This window comes from Pezoporus flaviventris, unplaced genomic scaffold, assembly GCF_033815535.1.
Source record: "Pezoporus flaviventris isolate CSIRO_AGI_PZ_B2104156 unplaced genomic scaffold, CSIRO_AGI_Pfla_v1 ptg000007l, whole genome shotgun sequence".
NCBI lineage: Eukaryota > Metazoa > Chordata > Aves > Psittaciformes > Psittacidae > Pezoporus > Pezoporus flaviventris.
The window spans coordinates 34,380,386-34,400,380 of record NW_026892555.1 but is presented as its reverse complement, the minus strand read 5'-3'; the positions used below and the strand labels follow the sequence as shown (position 1 = coordinate 34,400,380).

At 39.1% G+C, this 19,995-nt stretch overlaps 1 protein-coding gene across 1 annotated transcript in view; it reads left to right on the top strand.

The window, feature by feature from the left end:
- PREX2 (phosphatidylinositol-3,4,5-trisphosphate dependent Rac exchange factor 2) overlaps positions 1 to 19,995 on the top strand; it is a 173,101-nt gene that overhangs the window by 111,261 nt on the left and 41,845 nt on the right. Inside the window, exons 31-35 of the mRNA XM_061448322.1 lie at positions 575 to 703; positions 5,655 to 5,696; positions 8,238 to 8,455; positions 11,160 to 11,262; positions 13,455 to 13,598. Of these exons, the coding sequence (XP_061304306.1) occupies positions 575 to 703; positions 5,655 to 5,696; positions 8,238 to 8,455; positions 11,160 to 11,262; positions 13,455 to 13,598 (636 nt within the window). The remainder of the gene's footprint in view (positions 1 to 574; positions 704 to 5,654; positions 5,697 to 8,237; positions 8,456 to 11,159; positions 11,263 to 13,454; positions 13,599 to 19,995) is intronic.

Here is a 19,995-nt window from a genome sequence, read left to right as displayed (position 1 = left end):
GTTTCGGTGGGTTTTTTTTTGTTGTTTGGTTTGTTGGTTTCTTTTAATATGTATAATAGGTTTGATCATTATTTTATTGATCTTGCATGTGTGTTTTTGGCAAAGAAAACTAATTTTAGATAGCGAGAGAGTGCATCTTTGGCTTTTATAAACCACCAAAGTCCCACTGAAGTCAACAGAGCAGAATTACTTTATCTCAATTATCTGGTTTTACAAAGCCTGAAGTACTTCCTCCTCACTGAATTTGTATGGAAGATCACATACCCTCCTCTTTTTCTTGATTCTCTCTTTATTTTTTTCTCTCTCTCTTATTAATTTATTCTCTGATTAAATTAGTTTTGCTACTGAAAGGCTCTTTCTATCTTGCATACCTGGTTCAGAAGTACCATGTTTGGGAATGCTCCTTTTGAGTAAGTAGGGAGCTTAGATGACTGTAGACCTATCACAGTAGTTTTAACTAGAGTTAAATAAGTTGACAACTACTTGAGCTGTGAAAATATTTAAGAAAAAAATGTCTTACTGTGGCTTTCTCAGGAGGGTTCAGCAGAAAAATATTATTTTTGTCCTTCTTTAGAGTTTCAGCAGGAAGTAGAACCAAAGCTTAACTGTCCAAAGAGACTACGACTCCACATCAAGCAAGACCCTTGGAACCTGCCCAGCAGCGTCCGGAGTCTTGCCCAGAATATCAGAAAATTTGTTGAAGGTTAGTAAGAGCAATGTGACCATAAATAAACACTTCATTAACGATAGAAAGCCTGGGGAAGGGGAAAGATACAACTGCTTCATGTTGCTGCTCGGCAAACTTTGCTGAACACAGTGTAGTCTATGGGGAACATCTGAATTTCAGGACTTTTTTGTGTTCTTAATAGCAAAGTTAGTGGAGTATATATCAGCTGTCTCATGCTCACCCTGTTGGCTTTGGATACCAAAGAGAAAATTGTCTCTTCTGACAAGTGAAAACCAATGTAGCATGTGCTATATTATTTCAATTGCTGCTAGTGTGGTGGGCTTAACTGGTTTGTCACAGAACTTCATGGGGTTGATTTACCAAAATGGGCTTTCCTTGAGATTAAACTCACTTTCTTGTGCTGTCTTGACTGGAAGATGAAGACTCTACAGGACAGCTTTTGTCATATCTTATCTGTCACTGATATGGAATCATTATCCTCCTAAGATCATGCTTTATTCTGTCATGAAGCCAAACCTCTTGCACTGGTTTTCGCTTGCTCCATCACAATTGGTCCTATCACTCCCCCTCCCTCCCTAAATATTGCCTAGTAGTCTGCTCCTCTTCACCACCAAGTGACAATGTGATCTGGGTTTTTCTATTCTCTCTCCTGGCTTGATAATAAAGTAACTGGGGTTTCATCTCCAGAAAATCTTGCCTGTAGCTTCTGCTTTATTTCCTGTGCTGTTTGATAGAGAAACAGAAATAATGAGCAAAATTATTTTTATAAAACTATTTTCACTAGGACTCTACATGGGAAGAAAAACTTGTGTCATGTCTAGCTTTAAATGATCTGTGTGTATGTGTAGTTGCTTTTGTTTTGTTCGCTAGTTTTCATGGTGTCCCATGGAGAAACTGCTGAATTTCAGATCTGGAAAAGAACTTTGTGATAGCTTCAGTAAGATAAACCTCCACAAACCAACTGTCCAAAGCAAACAAACTTCTCCTTCTCTGACTTTTGGTGTTTCTCATTTCAGATACAATCATATTTTAAGACCCTGGGTTAGAAAATTATAAAAACAACCACAAAAAAATCTCCTGCTTTTTGAGTCAATCAGAGTGGGTTGACACTCAAATACTAAGAATTCTTCTTTTAGTTTCATGGTGGCTGTCACTAAGTGAAAAATGAATAAATATTTTCAGGTCCTTTTTAATATGGGTCTATCTTCAGCCTAAATGAAATTATATTCAAGTGTTAATCATGGTTTCTTTCCCAGTTCAGGAGGAATAGAAATGTGTCTTTAACAGTCATTGCCCTTCTTGCAAAGGCAAGCCTAGCAGGCTGGTTTCACATAACTTCTTTGCCCGTAAATAGAATAGACTTAACCCATTTCAATATTGGTCATATACCCTTAATATTGAGCTGAGGTTATTCGGATAAATTTGGGTTGAAATCTACAACAGAATATTGTGGTATTGTGGGAGAGTTCAAGAAGGTCCAAATGGCTTGCTGCCTCTGTAAAATACAAAACTCCAATTTTTATAATATGTCTCTAATGTAATGGTGGTATTTATCGGAAGGAATCTTGATGTTCACAGAACAGTAATAGTATAGGCATTATCTAGTATTTTTGAAATTAGGATTAAAAAGGTTTTCTCTGTTAATAAATGACAGTAATTAAGTTTATTGCAACTGTCATGCTTGTCAATGGTGCATGATTCAGAGAGCTAAATAGTAAAAGGCATTAGTCTTGTGCTGTTCAAGGACAGCACAAGCTTTGTCTTACTGTCTTTCATCACTGTCTAAGAAGTTGTCTGCCAGTTTTACATATTCTTGGCTCTCCCATTCCATCTATAGCATTTGAGCTTTTGTCAGAGATTTCTGTCTTCTGTGCCATTTCCTTAACCAAATACATGGGTTTACATGTAAAATTACCATCTTAGGTTGTTTATTCTCCATTAGTCTTTACAGCTCTCTACTCTCTTGTTGTTTTTTGTTTTTATTTGATTCCTATTCCACACCACCCCCCCAAACTGATATCAGTAATACTTGGTCCTGAGAGGTACTCTGGAGAATCGTGTTCCGCATCTTCATTGAAATTTTAATTGGCCTGTTGGACCAAGGAGTTGGTGTGAGGTAGTGGATACCTGAAAGCCTTGCTATTTGTGCCTTATGATTTCCCTGGCACAAATAGCTTAAATGGGAGAAGTAAAAGAATGGAAATGAATAATTGCTTCTCAAGCATTAGTTTCCAAGACATGTCTGGACAGGTATATGAATTCAGTGTTGCAAAGATTCAGGGCAGAAATGTGTCCCTCAGTCAGTTTTGATAGACTGCTGTGATTTGAAAAGGCTTTGGCCTGTATAGATTATATATATTTTACAATTTATATTTTAATATATAAATTTATATATTATATATATAAATGTATAATATATAACAGATAAAATTTATATTTTAATATACAAGTTTCTATATTAAATTTGTACCCTGGATAAATTAAACTTGAGATACAACCACCAGCTGGATCTAGCTGAAATCAGACGAGCATGAAGTAAGGTTTGGTGCAGGAGAGAGCAGTAGTTAGGGGAGGAATTCAGTGGTCACCAAACAGAGAAAGAATGTAAGTACAGGATTCTGGATGTACACGAGATATGTAACATGAGAATCAGAAAGTACTAGAAGAAAAGCTGAAGAATGACTTGAGTAGCAACCTGGAGAACATGAAAGATGTTTGGAAAGAAAGGGACCCTTCAGAAGGAAAGTGTTACCAAAACTGGCTGTAACAACACAAGGGTATAAGTGAACAAAAAGGAGGAGAAATTTCTGTAGTTGCTTCTTCCTAAAGAATAAAAGGTAAGATTTGGTGTCAAAAGAGTTTTTTTTTTTTACAGCAAGTCAGATTTCTAGTCAGCTAATCACATAACTGCATGAGGAAGGGCAGTATTTTGCTCGCACAGTAATTTTAAAGAGGAAATAACTGTGCAATTGAGAAAATTCACATCTATTTTAACTTAAAAGTGAGGAGTGAAGCACCCTTTCAGTGATTACAGGTATAAAAAATATATTTCAACTTAAATCATAAAACATGCAGTGCAAATCTCAGTCTTATTTTGGAAATACTTTCAGATGCATAAAACAAAATAAAATTAAATGTAGCCTTTACTGGCAGAGGATTAGAATAGCAGAATAACATGATTAAAAAAACAAACAAACAAACCCAAAAGAATGTTTAGGACTAAAAGAAATTGAAGGCATCTTAAATTACAAATCATATAACCTAAAATGAAATTGTTAGGTAGCTATTCCTTTCCCATGTAGCAAGAAGGGGTGAAAATTTCCATTGTATTTTGAATTTGTTGAAAAGCAAATAACTGACATCCAACCCCAGGTAAATCTCTACTTACACAAATAACCTAAAAATACTGTTTTGCCTGTGGGTATATTTTGAAATGGAGAAGACTTACTGCAATGATAAAGAAGAGCTACAGTGTTCTGTAATTTTCCCATAAGCAGGAAGTCATTATTTATAGATACCTCAAATGCCTTTGAATTTAGAGGTCCAACAAATCTGATGTAAATCAAACTGCAGGTTATAGCCTCAGTGTATCTAAATTCTTCAGAGAAAAGCTGTATTTCTCTATAGAAATTAGTATTTTCAGTTACTAAGCTACGTTCAGACTCCAAGATGCCATATTATAAATCTCTGTAAGTGGGGTTTTGTGTTTGTTTGGTTTTGCGTTTTCCCCAAAAGACAGAAGGCTAAGGAAAGACCCATCTCCCAGCAATTTTTAAGAATAACCAGTAATTTAAGGTGTTTTGATGCTTGTATTTGAGATACCGAGGGCATGCTTTTCAGAAGCATAGGCACTGCCAGTTCTTTTCAGAATGTGTGTATAGCATGGATGAAGATTAGGCTTGAAGAGTTTTCTTCTGTTTTTAAGCATACTCACCTTTGGGAAAGATTCTGGCTTTTCATAGATACGCTCAAGTACACACAGAATTCAGACTGTACTGTTGATACTGTCAGCTCCAATGTCAGTTCCATCACCTGATTTGTAGTCAAATTTCAAACAATTCAGGTTTCAGGCTTATTATAAGGTTGTTTTTAGTAGGGGGCATCATATAACAAAATTTTCCTATGTCCATATACCCTATAGCAGCTCTACTGGCCCACTGAGAAGGGCTTGAAATAGGGCTGCACGGAAAATTGGGTGTGTAAAATAAAGTTTGGAAAGATGCAAAAGGATGTGAAGTAGCAGAGTATTCCTTCAGGCGGTTACTGTAGGACAGCTGATGTGCTGGATGTTTGACATTCTCTAAGGTTATGGCAGGTCTTTAATCTGCCAGTTCCTTGTTGTGGTGGTTTTAACTCATTTAGATTTGTGCTCTGTCTTGTATGTGGTAGAGGGGAAGAATCATTTCCTTCAGCCTTCGTACTTTAAGCCCCTAAAAATGAAAGTAAAAGCAAAAATAATTAAAAAAAAAGAAAGTAAAGAGGTATAAAACCAAATTTTTGTCAGTGTAAATTAAGACTTTTTTTTAAAAAAAGATTAAGTGAAAAGAAATGAAGCAAAATAAAATCCTGAAGGCTGAGAATAAAGTGAAGTGGTGGTTGATTTTTTTCCTGGATGCATTGGTATATATTGAAATGAGGATAATGGAAAGGAGAGGGAAAACAAAAAAGGAAAGAATTGGGGTAGTGTGGGAATCAATTTTAAGAGTGGAATTCTTCATATATGGACTTCCACTGGCTAGCTGCATGGGCTCTGAGGTAATAGCTGCCTCTTCGTGCATTTGATTATTGTCAATTTTATTAAATCATGTAAAATTAAGTGAGGCTGAGACTCATTACTGTTTTGTAGGTATAAATCCGGGTTGCCTATGCAGGAAGTTGGACTTAAGGCTGGTATGAAATTATTATTGTGAAAACACTTTTAACCATGACTTCAATCCTCAATGTTACTTTTTTTTTTTTCTTTAAGAGGTGAAGGCACGAATCCTTTTGGCCCTTCTTGAATATACAGGTAATTTTGCTTTTTTGGGAATGGGGGAAGTGGGGAATGGTTTGAGGTTTGCGGTTTTCTGCTTTTGGACAGAATACTGTGTTTAGTGAAAGAGCAAAAATCTGAGATGCGATAACCTGATAATCAACAACTTTACCCTTATGTTTACAGTGAGGATTCCTGAAGAATACAGCAATTCCAAAGATATTTCTACCAAATATTGCACATTCTTTTAGTTTTTTAATGCAAAAATACCTTCCCATGTCATTTACTGTGGATCTTGGCAGATGAAGTAACTACTATCACTGAGCTTGTGCACACTGCTTCTGCTGTCTTTCTTCTGTTGTGCTTTTTCCTATTTGCTATCTTTTTTCTTTTCTATCTCCATCTCTCTATGTTCATGCTTACCTTACTATTGTAACTCAAACCTTTCTTTTTTTTTTTTTTTTGAGAATATATATTTTTTAAGTCTCTCCTTTTTGGAAGGGGTCTGATTATTCTGTATATTATTCTAGCATCACCCCAAAAAAGGATACAGGTTCAAATACACAAAATTGTCACGTTTGTCTGCAAAATAAATACCAGTAAATCAGTATTTAAAGAAAAATACTTATGGCAGCAGATTCTCTACTGTTTGCAGGTGCATAAGTGTTCAACTAACCAGTCACATTTGACTGTAAAAGACTGTCAGATTTCTTCCTAATATCATAAAAGTTCTTAATAATTTCTCAGGTGTTCTAAAATAAGAAATGACCTAAGAAAATACCTCGGACTTCATTTTTTCTTTTAAAGTAATTTTCCCTGTTTACATGGTTTTATAAGACTGTAAATTCTGTTATTTATTTTCTATAATAATCCTTTTGTAAAAAGAGCCCAAAGTGCTCTTGTATGCAGTATCTGATGTTCAAGTAGTATTAAATGAGGTGCTGGAGACACAAGAGGGCTGCTTCAGAAGCAGGAAGAACAGGAAGGCACTGAAAGTCAGCTGCTGTTAGACAAATAGGGATAAAATTGAGCAAAGTGAGGAGAGAAAATGTGTGTTGGGCTCAAATCCCTGAGCACTGCTGTGACATTGGAAAGTTTTTGACCATGGAGAAGCCAGTGGGGTTTTTGAAGCTGGAGATGGGTGGAGGTTTCAAAGATGCAAATTCTGTCGTTAGTGGATTCTGCACAACTTCAGAGGTTGAAGAGAGGGGTTAATTTTCAATAATCAAAACAGAAAGCAGTGAGTCGTAGTGCAGAAGCAGTAGTGGTTAGAGAGTTTATGGCAAATATTCTTGAATTTCTGAGAGGCTGGCAAATGAGATCAAAATGATAATAAAAGAGTGGTCACTGTTATCAATAGTAGAGGAAAAGATTGAAGATCTCAGGAGGAAAACAGACAGAATGGAGTTGCTTTGAGAAACAGTTGAGTCCAAGAAAAGCATATTTTTAAAATCAGTATTAGTTTTGTGAGTACAGAATTATGTCTGCTGACTTGCCCAGTCATATAAAGTCTTGCCAGCTCCTTGGAGAAGGCAGCAAAGGAACCAAGCCTCCTAGAGGCAGAGGAATCACAAAGTGAGGGCAAAGATTTTAGGTTTTGGAAAGACCTCAATATCACCTTATCTTCTCTTGCTCTGAGAAAGATTAAGTCTACCTGTACCATTTCTGATTGATGCTTGCCTAACAGCTCCTAATGATAAAAATACTTGAAGACCTTCAGGAAAGAGGGGAAGAAGGAAGTACTGAATATTTATCACCACAATTCTGTGCTTTATTGAGAACATGTTTTCCTTTCTAACTCTTTTGACCTTTAGCTAATGTAATGCCTGTGCCCTCCAGAATAAATTGGTAGGTTAGCTAGTCTGTATATTAAATCAGCTGCTAATGATTCCATAGACTTCTACTTAGGGACCTGTCCTGGACTTTCCTGACACCATAAATCTCTGCTGCTTCCTGGGTATGTGATGCTGCTCTGTGCTTATTTTATAGGTTTCACATTCATATATACATTATGTTTGGATTGATTGTGGTTCTGGTAGCAACACTACTGTATGCCTTGTTTCCAGTTTAGAGCAGGCAGTCTTCATCTGCCCTACTCAGCTGGTAGCTGTGGAGTTGACCGGGTGATTCAGTCATATTAAGAGCTTCTGACTAGCCTTGCTTTCCTCTGAAAAGTAAATGGTTTTGTGCCCAGCTGGTTTTCACATTGCAGCAAAGAGATCCGACTCACATCTGTCATCTTGTAACATCCAAAGTACATAGTATCAATGGCATATACATTAACAACTAGAAAATAAACACACATTGTTTATGGAGAACTATTTTAAATTCCAGTTTTTAAATGGATTTCTGTGTAATTTTAGAATTGTAAAATAATCCTTTAATGTGGAAAATGGTAGTTTTGGTCATGGAGTGCTATTTACTGGGAATAACATTAGGCTGTAAACTTGTAATTTACTTTACATTAAAAAGACTTGTTTTTTCAACAAAGAAAAGAATTCCAGCCCAGTTCCTTTGCTGTTAATTAATTTTATGCTCCATTTTTGCTTTTCCTCTTTTGGCTTTTACCCATAACAGATAGTGAGATACAACTGAGACGAGACATGGTCTTCTGCCAGAGCCTAGTAGCCACAGTCTGTGCTTTTTCAGAGCAGCTAATGGTGGCCTTAAATCAGATGTTTGATAACAACAAAGAATATGAAATGGAGACGCTGGAGGCCAGCAGAAGGTGGTTGGAACAAATAGCGAGTGCAGGTCTTCTCCTTCATTTCCAGTCCCTGCTTTCACCTAACCTGGTAAGAGCCCTCGTGTGACATGCTTGGTCACAGCCCGTGTTTGTTCCCTGAACCAGGGGCATGGTTAAACAGTCTTAGTTATAAATGTGATTTTCAGTGTCCTTAGTGCTTAGCTTGTTGCTTAATTAGCTGCTATTTGGAAAAAAAAAAGTGATTTAGATAATTACAGATATGGGAAATGTTTTGTTTGTGATATGGGAAATATGTTTTCCATTAAGATATTATTGTGTTTGTTTTGTTAGCAGAGAGTTTACCCTTGACTTCCCACTGTTACTGTAGTTGTTCCCTAGGAGGCAATGTAGTATTAGGTGATAACAAGAACATCAGTTTGTAATAAGCAGAAATGCAAGATAAATAAAACACCTGGTTTGGATAATTTCATCACTCCCTCACCCAAAACCCAACAGGTCTGTAGTAGCTGAAGAACTAAATATGCTTGTCTGTTTTGCTTCTGTCATGGGGCAAATTCCCATAGCCTGTCAGAGGGATTGGAAGTCTGCTATTTCTTTACAAGGCTTGGGGAAGAGCCATGGCTTAAGAAACAGTTAAAACAGGGGCATGGCTTTGTAGCCCTTTAATCCCTGGTTATCTAAAGTGCTTCTTCAGCTATTTAAGCTCTTCTCACACTAGACAAGTTCCTGCTAACCTCAAGAACTGTGAAGCAGTCTGTATGGTCTGCTCTGTGGCAGTCTTCTCAACCTCTGGAGTTGCTCACTGCAAACAACTGATTTCATACATTATAATATATAGAAATCCGTGCAGATAACAGATGATGTTCCTTAGTGCCAGAGGTCTTCCTTCCTTGCCTTGTTATATTGTCAGCAAATTGCTGACCTGATAAACTTTAATATCAGAAGAGAATAAAAATACAGGTATTTCCAAAATAAAGTTATTTCTAAATCATAAAGTTTTTTAGTCTGTGGCATTTGTGGAGAGCATTGACTTGAGCTAGTGTGAGCAACTCACAGGTAGTTCAGGTATATACGTGGGTTTGTGTGGGACAGGGTATGTCAGGACGAGATGTGCAGATTAAAAACAGATCAAGTCAGTACCTGAAAGAAACAGGAGGGTTCTTTATCTACATGACAAGTATGTGAAGAACGAATGGCCAGGGGAGCCTGGGCTCATGTCTTTGGTCCTGAGTGCTGTTAGCACCATAGAGCAGCAACACGTACTGGTTCTCAGAGTTCAAGAGTAAATTTAAGTGGTTCCTGTCTTAGGTTTTTCCATGTGCTTAGTTGTCATCACAAAATAACTGTTGTCTTTACAGAACTGAATACTTATGCATTTTTCTTTTGAGTTTGTAGATATTTTCTTTGTTGTGAAAATGCATGCTATCGAGCTGTCTTTATGTAATCGGATGTAATACCAGCAGTATGCATTATTGAATTGGAAATAGAATTTAATTTAGTCCAACTTTTCTTAGCCAGGGGAAAAGTATTTAAAGGCAACTTTTTCAATACCTTCTCAGCACTATTTTGCTTACAAATGATCCGTGTTATTTTAGACAAAGGTATTTGAAGGAAATTGTACTCATTATGGCCATAGTTCAGGGAAGAATGAGCAGTTGTGTAAAGATTTCCCATGTCACTGAATGGTTTTCAGGCTATTCTGCTGATAAAACTGCTCTCTCCACAGAGACTTCATGAATTGAACCAGGAGTCAAAATATTTCTAGCAGATTTGCTTTTTCATAAATACAAGGAGGAATGCTATTTCTGTCTATTGATCCGGAAAAATCATGTGGGATTTTTTTGTCTCTCTGTAATTCAGCAAGCTATAGTTTATTCTCGTTTTATATGCAGTTAGTTTGTTAGTCTTTGCCTTCCTCCTTTTCGAGTTCTTAGAGGAGGAAAACTGCATGCCTCAGATTTCCATTTGGCTCCTGCAAGCTTCGGGTGCTAGGGGAGAGCTGTATGAAGAACAGTGTTGCTTCAAGTGATTATTGACTTCTGCTGTAATTGCTCCACATATTTGACTCAAGATAACTGTACTTGCAGATTAGTATTTTCCTTTTCAAAAGTTCAGTGAAGTGTCCTGAGAAATTAGTAATTTACTTCTGGAAGCTTTTTTTTTTTTTTTTTGTTATTCTGGATTTCTCCATTTAGCTCAGGAGTGCACAGTGAACCACATGTGCAAATCAGAATATTGGCATATCTGCATACTTGGTTTGCATCTAAAGTTTTGTAGGTAAAGGTGCAAGTCACCGTGAGCTGTAGTCATTCTGAGCTACTGGTTCAGTTACTGGTGCTTAGAGTGGACACAATGAACTCTCATCTGTTGTTCATAAATGAAATGCTAATGGTATGGATTTTTTTTTAAAGAAAATTGTGAAAAGGAAGAATTTTTTTTTGCATTTCCCGTTAATTTACAAGCTAGACCTGCTGTCAAGACAAGGGGTTGAAATCTGGTGTCTTATGTAAAGAATAATTGCAGGATTGTTTGATTATAAAAGCCATGAGAAGTAATGGTAGATATATATTGCCTATTAATTTAGTATGTGAAATGATAACATTCATTTTAATGATCTTGGACTAGTAATACATGAATAAAATACCAGTAGAAACAAAGATAATTACAATTTCTAGGAGTGTAGTAGTGAAAAGTTGTGCAACATTTTGTAATTACTTTTATGTCCTGCTCTCATTGTTTCCGGTAGGGAAAACATCTGGCTGAAATGACCATTTCACTTTTGCCTTTTTTAGGCTGATGAGCAAGCCATGCTAGAAGATACACTGGTTGCGCTGTTTGACTTGGAAAAAGTTACTTTTTATTTCAGACAGTCAGAGCCAGAACCCCTAGTTGCAAGTGAGTACCTATAATTAATATCTGGTCTTTATAGTTCAGAAACATTTTCTGTATTTGTAACATTTTACTCTTGGAACATTACCTTCCCACAGGGAATATTATGTGATTTGGGATTATGGAGAATTATTAAATCTGTAGTGCTCCTAATATTCCTAGATGTCCTGAAATACAACTAACATCAGTGACAATGCAGAATCGATATCTGGTAATGTCAGTGACCTTGGGGGTCAAAACTGTTTGCTTAACTGAATTTCCCATTTGGGAGTATGTGACTGCATCAGGAAAGTCCCTGGAAGATCTAGTTGTTATTGAAGAGTTATGTGCAAAATAAGCTTGAAGGTCTTAAAAGAGAAGTGCCATTAAGCTGATGTGGAGAAGCGTAAAAACCATTTTGTTTTCTCATCTGAAAGACAAAGTAGATCTTGGAAGAGTTCCTTGAAAGGAGATGGCAAACAGCATTAGGATAGCTTTGAATTATGCAAGTAACTTCCTCTTGGAAAACATGGTGGTGCAGACGATCAGGGTCCTGAACCCTGTCTCACAATGTTTGTGCAGCTCACAGGAAGTGTGTCTTTGCATTCTTCTGTTTATACCCTTCACTTGTTTTCTGCCACTCCTTTATTAATATGTTTTCAGCCAGTAGAGATTTTCCTGCAGTGAACTTTGTTTAGTGAGCAGAAAGCCCTCATTTTTCCCTGAGTCTTGTAACTCCCCTGGGAAGGGAGGAAAGCATGTCTGCTTCACATCAAGCTTTTCCAAAGCAATTCCCTTGCCGCATTGAGACCACACATGAGAGAACTTCTGCAGTAACCAAAACCAGAACACACGAAGCTCCTCCACAGTGCTGCCTGTGCTCTAAGGAATTCAGTAGTGCAGAGCTGGTAGTCAGGTTGGAATTAGCGTATACAGGACCATATATATTTCTGTATAATTCAAGTAAGAACCATGTGTTTGTTTTCAAAAGAAACCCTGCCAAGCCAGGTAATAGAATGGAACCAGAGTTACAGGGCCTCTTGATGGGGATTTAACCCTATGCCTATGTTATGAACTATTCTTATTGCTAAATCTTCCAACTGAGGTGTCTGTGCTAAAACAGAGATAAATGAAAGTCTGTGTGTTCTAGGATTGTGATAAATCCCGTCTTTCCTTTTTATTTGTTTCCTTATTTGGTTTATTAATCCTGACTGTGGTTACATAAGACTAGGAACTGGTAAATTAGGTTTTTTTTCCCATTTATGATTCTGCATAATTAATAAAAGAAAATAAGTCTTATTAGAAAAAATTGTGAGAAATTTGGGTGGGGTTTTTTTTAATCTTTTCCTTTTAGGTATAAGATAATTTATGCACACAGTGTAAAAACTTCATAACAATTTTATTAATGCAAATCACTAAATTTTATTGTTATTGCTTTCAGCTTGGAGACCTATGAATAGAAACTTAAACAGGAAATATATACAAAGCTTAAATTGAAATAAACTGACTTCCTCTGAGAGATTCAGCTAAATGGAAAATTTTCATCAGCTTATGCTAAAGCTCATCACATGTTAGTCATCTCGCATAATACACTTAATGTATGCTGGGGAATAACTGTAACAGCAAAATGATTCCTTTAGTTGCCCTGAACTCTACACCAGTTGGTGTGTTATGACATTTAGCTTGTCAAAGTGTAGTGAAATATGCTCTTCCAATTTTATCTATTCTGCCATAACACATTGGTTTTCTTAGTTGAGTCTTGATTTTTAATAATAGTTTAATGAATATGCTGTTAGCTACTGTATATTTACTTGTGGCCTGTTCAACACAAGTCTGAGGAAAATCTGACTGTATATCAAACTATCATGCACCAGAGGAAGACTTGTGAAATATGGATAAAGGTACCCTTGCAGTGATTTTAAACTGTGTGCATAGATGTTTCTTCAGAATTACAGGGAATACAAGTAGCATGTTGCCAACAACATTACTTTCTTAGTACTTTTGCTGTCATTGACAGGCTGGCAAAGATGACAGTCGCTGCTTTTCTGTTTATCTACTTTCTGATAATGGGTAGGCCAGAAGTGACCACAGCAACACTGAGGATAGTGTAAAATACTGCACCTACTAGTTTTGCGTCTGCAGTGATTTTTATCTAACAGCTTCTGGAAAAGGATGTGTCATTGCTTTTAATGAAATAGTAACACTGATTGTATTCTTAGATGTACCGATAACGTACCAAGCAGAAGGAAACCGGCAGACCCTGAAGGTCTACTTCTACCTTGATAGTTACCATTTTGAACAGCTTCCTCAAAGGCTGAAGAATGGAGGGGGATTTAAAATCCACCCAGTACTTTTTTCACAAGGTAATTTGAATTTTAATCCTCCCAGTTCTTTCACATAATATTTAATGCTCTTTAAAACTCTACTTAATCACTCTGATTTAAATTCTTTGTAACTATAAGGGTACAATGCTTATATTTAAATATGTTTTTTAATGTGGGCATTTACTGAGAACTTTGAATTAAAATACGAATTTGCTGAGATTTGTGATTAAAAAATAAAGGCAGGTGTATACATTTATCAGTTTATGCCTGTTATACGATTCCAACACCAGAGTATGACTCTTCTTTCATCAATATTGTTTTTTCTTTGTAGACATTAGTGGGCAATATTTAGACCATGAAACTTGCTTTTAAAACTGTTTTGCATTCCAAACGCTATCATGAACTTTTCCTGTTACTTCAAGTTTAAGGACTAAATTGTTACCCGGTGAGATTTCTGTCTCTTTAGAATGTTATGAAGACTTCAGTAACGTTTTCAGGTTTTTGTAGTTATGACTGCAGATGTTACTGAAGTGATAAATGGTGGTGCGGATGCTCAGAGTTCATAAGTTGCGGTCAGCTTGCATTCGCTGCAGTGTCATTATAGTCATCAGGAGCATGGAGTTTGATTCACTGAAATCGTGAATGTGAAGTGCTGACTGCCTTGACCTGCCTTTGATTTTGGAAGGAGCTGAAAGTACTTCAGACCTTACTTCCTGGGTCTGTGTGGAACAGGGAGAAGTCAGCATACAAATTAAGGTTTTGAGGAGGGTTTAGTCTCTGATAGACAAGGAGGATGTAGAAGGAAATAGCAAACAGTAAAATACACAAAGAAGAAATAGCCAAACTTACTGTAAACTCAAGCATATGGTTCGTTAAAAGTAAGATCCATGGAGTCTGTTTTTTTTTAACAAACTAATGTAAAGTCCGACTTCAGTTGATTTCTTTTGAGCAGATTGTTTTCAGTCATAGTGGGAAATGAGAATACGGAGCAGGAGACACGTTTCAGTAAAGGAGACAAAAAGGCTCATGAAAAAGAACAGAAAATAACCTTGGTTCAGATGAAATCCTGGAAACATTTTTTTTTATTTTTTTTTTAGATTTGGGAGGGAATGCAGCATGCTACAGAATTGATTTTGCAGATTTTTTTCCTTTTCTGTTTCCAGAAGCCCCAAATATTTGAGTCTTAGGATAAGCATCTTTGCAGTCAGCTAAAGGAAAAGAGCAAAGATTCTTTCAGATGTTATATCTGCTTAATAATTTTCAGTGTTACAGAATATTTTTTCTTTCTTCCTCAAACAAAATGTTTTTGAGTTTCAACGATCCCCCTCCAAAATGTCCATTATACTCCAAGAATAAGAAATCCTGGGTAAGAAGAAATCCTGGATAAGCAGCGGGTTGTAGTAGTAGGGGACTCTACACTGAAAAGGACAGAAGCACTTGTCTGGCGTCCAGACCCCGTCTCAAGGGAGGTGTGTTGCCTACCGGGGGCACGGATCAGGGATGTGGCAGAGAGGCTGCCTGCTCTAGTAAGTCCCACGGACTATTACCCACTCCTGGTGATACGTGTGGGTGCTAGGGATATAGACAGTAGTAGCGTGGGGAACATAAAGAAGGACTACAGAGCCCTGGGAGAGGTGGTTAGGGGCTCTGGAGCTCAGATGTCTTTTCATCAATTCTCCAGGATACAGGGGAGGACCTAAAAAAAGCTAGGAGGATTGGCCAGGTTAATAAATGGTTAAAAGGGAGGTGTCATAGTCAGGGGTTTGGGTGTCTTGAACACGGGACCCAAGTTTGTAGGCCAGGTCTAGTGGGGGCTGGTGAAGCTGGTCTGATAAAGAAGGGGAAGAGCAGTTTTGGTAGGAGGCTTGCCAGACTGGTCAAGGAGGCTTTAAACTAGATGTGTTGGGAGAGGGGGGCATCATTCCATTCCAACACACCCAGTCAGTTGCCAGAACCTATAATAAATGCCTGGAGCAGTGTAGAGATATCGCAGCTGCTCCAGCCAGTGAGCTGGCTTCATTTGGAGCTCGGCTCAGATGCCTCTATAGAAATGCCCGTAGCATGGGGAACAAATAAGAGGAATTAGAGATGTGTGCACAACTATGGGGGTATGATATAATAGGCATCGCAGAAACATGGTGGGATGGCTCCTGTGACTGGAGTGTTGGAATGGAAGGTTACAGGCTCTTTAGGAAGGACAGGCCTGGCAGGCGGGGAGGGGGAGTTGCCCTTTATGTTAGGGATAGGCTGGAGAGTATGGAACTCTGTCTGAAGGCAGGTGAGCAGTTAACAGAGAGTTTGTGGGTCAGGGTTAAAGGGAGAACAGCTATGGGAGACACTACTGGGGGGATCTGTACAGACCGCCTGATCAAGGAGAACCTGTGGATGAAGCACTCTACAGACAGATAGGAAAAGCCTCACTCGCAGGCCCTTGTTCTCATGTGTGACTTCAACCACCCTGACATCTGTTGGAAGGACGGTACGGCCCGGCACAAGCAATCCAGGAGGTTCCTTGATTGTGTAGAAAACAACTTCCTTCTGCAAGTAACAGAGGAGCCGACAAGGAGAGGTGCCATGCTTGACCTCGTGCTCACCAACAGGGAAGGGCTCGTTGGAAATGTGATGCTCCAGGGCAGCCTTGGATGCAGCGATCATGAGATGCTCAAATTTGAGATCCTCAGGACAGTGAGAAGAGCGTGCAGCAAGCTCACTGCCCTGGACTTCAAAAGAGCAGACTTTGGCCTCTTCAAGAACCTGCTTAGTAAGGTTCCATGGGATATAGCCCTAGAGGGCAGGGGGGCCCAAGACTCATGGTTAATATTCAAGGATCACCTGCTACAAGCTCAGGAGTGTTGCATCCCAACCGGAAGGAAGTGCAGCAGGAGGGCCAGGAGACCTCCTTGGATGGATAAGGAGCTCCTGAGGAAAATTCAGAGGAAAAAAGAGGCTTATAAAAGGTGGAAGCAAGGACAGGTGGCATGGGAAGAGTACAGGGATGTTGCCTGGGAAGCTAGGGATCAGGTTAGGAAAGCTAAGGCCCAGTTAGAATTAAAGTTAGCTAGAGGTATTAAAGATAACAGGAAGGGATTGTACAAGTACATAGCAAATGAAAGACTAGGGAGAATGTAGGCCCCTCTGGAAGCTCTCAGGAGAACTGGCTACACAGGATTTGGAGAAGGCTGAGGTTCTGAATGACTTCTTTGCCTCGGTCTTCACTGGCAAAGGCTCTGACCACACCACCCAAGTCTTGGAAGGCAGATGCAGGGACTGTGAGAATGAAGACCTTGGGCCCACTGTAGGGGAGGATCTGATTCGAGACCATCTTAAAAATCTGAACGTGCACAAGTCCATGGGTCCTGATGAAATCCATCTGCGGGTCCTGAAGGAGTTGGTGAATGAAGTTGCGAAGCCGCTGGCCATCATATTTGAAAAATCATGGCAGTCAGGTGAAGTTCCCAAAGACTGGAAAAAGGGAAATATAACCCCCATTTTCAAGAAGGGGAAAATGGATGACCCAGGGAATTACAGACCAGTCAATCTCACCTCTGTGCCTGGCAAAATCTTGGAGCAGATTCTCCTGGAAGGCATGCTAAGGCACATGAAAATCAACAAGGTGCTTGGTGACAGCCAGCATGGCTTCACTAAGGGGAAATCCTGCCTCAGCAATTTGGTGGCCTTCTATGATGGGGCTACAGAACTGATGGACAGGGGGAGAGCAGTTGATGTCATCTACCTGGACTTGTGTAAAGCATTTGACACTGTCCCGCATGACATCCTTGTCTCTAAATTGGAGCGACATTAATTTGATGGATGGACCACTCAGTGGATAAAGAACTGGCTGGATGGCCACATGCAGAGTTGGGGTCAATGGCTCAATGTCCGGCTGGAGACCAGTAACGAGTGGTGTCCCTCAGGGATTGGTGTTGGGACCAGTCTTGTTCTACATCCTTGTTGGTGACATGGACAGTGGGATTGAGTGCGCCCTCAGCAAGTTTGCTGATGACACCAAGCTGTGTGGTTTGGTTGAAGGAATGCCATCCAGAGGGACCTTGACACGCTTGTGAGGTGGGCTGATGCCAACTTCATGAAGTTTAACCATGCCAAGTGCAAGGTCCTACACCTGTGTGGGAGCAATCCCAGGCACAGCTACAGGTTGGGAAGAGAAGAGATTCAGAGCAGCCCTGTGGAGAAGGACTTGGGGGTGTTGGTTGATGAGAAACTGAACATGAGCCGGCAGTGTGCACTCACAGCCCAGAAATCCAACCATATCCTGTGCTGCATCAAAAGGAGTGTGACCAGCAGGTCGAAGGAGTTGATCCTGCCCCTCTACTCTGCTCTTGTGAGTCCTCACCTGGAGTATTGTGTGCAGTTCTGGTGTCCTCAACATAAAAAGGACGTGGAACAAGTCCAGAGAAGGGCCACGAGGATGATCAGGGCACTGGAGCACCTCCTGTATGAAGACAGGCTGAGAAGGTTGGGGCTGTTCAGCCTGGAGAAGAGAAGTCTGTGTGGAGACCTCATAGCAGCCTTCCAGTATCTGAAGGGGGCCTATAGGGATGCTGGGGAGGGACTCTTCATTAGGGACTGTAGTGATAGGACAAGTGGTAACGGGTTAAAACTTAAACAGGGGAAGTTTAGATTGGCTATAAGAAGGAAATTCTTTCCTGTGAGGGTGGTGAGGCACTGGAATGGGTTTCCCAGGGAGGTTGTGAATGCTCCATCCCTGGCAGTGTTCAAGACCAGGCTGGACGAGGCCTTGGGTGATTTGATTTAGCGTAAGGTGTCCCTGCCCATGGCAGGGGGGTTGGAACTTGATGATCTTAAGATCCTTTCCAACCCTAACTATTCTATGATTCTAAATCCTAGTGTTTAATCAGGGTTCTATTTTTTACTTCTTTTCTGTGAGGCTGAGCTGCCATTGAACTAAGATCCCCATCTTTGACTGAAATTTATTAGCAACAAATGTAGAAATCTGTAAGTTTCTCTGTGAAGTGAATTCTTGCTTCCGAGGCTTAACAGAGCTAAGCTGTTTCCTGCCTAAAAAACAGTGGTTAGTGATATTTTCAAATGGAGTGTTTTGAAAATCATGTTTTTGGAATGCATTATCCAAGAGACACGTCAGTGAACATCAGTCTGTTTCTCTCTGTGTTACTTTATTTTGTGTTGCATAGCTCCATGCCTAAAATTACAACTCTATATGTTTGTAGGAATGACAGTGCAGGCATTTTAAGTTTTAAAATGTTGACCCAGGCCTAAAATTACATATCCATCTACTTGTAAAAAATATTTTGTACAACAGTATGCTTAAGTGTATGCATTCAAAAGGGTCCTGATTTGTAGGCCTCAACATACTCCAAGTATGTTGAGATACCGCTCTTGGTGCTCAGATTTCTCTATTTCCTACATTAGCATTGAGATCTCATCAATAAATAAGCTTAATTAAAAACCATTAACAATAAAATTTAATTTAATTTAAATCGCTACTTAGTCTCTTAATAATGTTAGGGTTTTAATTTTTTAAATTTCTCATAGTATACTAGAATAATTCAGACTGCAAGGGACCTCTAGAGGCCTCTAATCCAGGCTCACGTCCCTCAGCCTCTCCTCACAGTGTGTGCTCCAGCCCATGACCATCTTGATGACCTCTGCTCAACAAGTTGCTCCAGTTGATCAACACCTTTTGTATACTATGGAACCCAATACTAGACACAGTATTTAAGATGCTATCTAATGAGTTCATTTAAGTAAAGTGAGGGCGAGCACTTCTTTCAGTCTACTGGCCATGCTTACATCAATACAATTTAGGATGGTCTGGGCCTTCTTGGTTGCCAGCTTGGTAGCAACACTGCATGCTGATGTTCAGTTTGCTGTCTAACTACTCTTTGAACCTACCCATCCTTCCAGTTTTTTTTCCCCATTCAGTTGCCTGTGCATTCAGACCATAATATCCTAACTTGGATTCAAGAATACCACAAAAGACATGTTTGTCTAATATATTAGGTAGAAGAACGTTAAACCGTTCAAAAGAGGAGAGCCAAAGCTCTCACTGCCAACGCCTGTGAACATGACCCCTGCAGTGCCTGCAGAGGCAGAACTGTGTGCTCCAGCCAGTCCCAACAGATGGCTGAGTTTCCTGGTTGGGTAATCTAATTGGATGAAACCAACTTTATGCCAGTAAAATAAGCACTATGGTTTATCAAGTTTGTTTGCACTAAGATGCTATTACAAATGGAGTTCAGTGGATATATTTGTATGGGCTTTCTGGTGTGACTTAGACCCAAGGAAGTTAAGAAGCAAGTCTCACTGTTGAAATTGAATATTTTTTGCACAAAAGTAGAATTACAAACTCAAAAAATACATAAGGGGAGTGCAACTCAATTTGCATGTTCTTTTCCAATGAATGAATTATTTATTAACTGGTCATATTAAGCAGTAC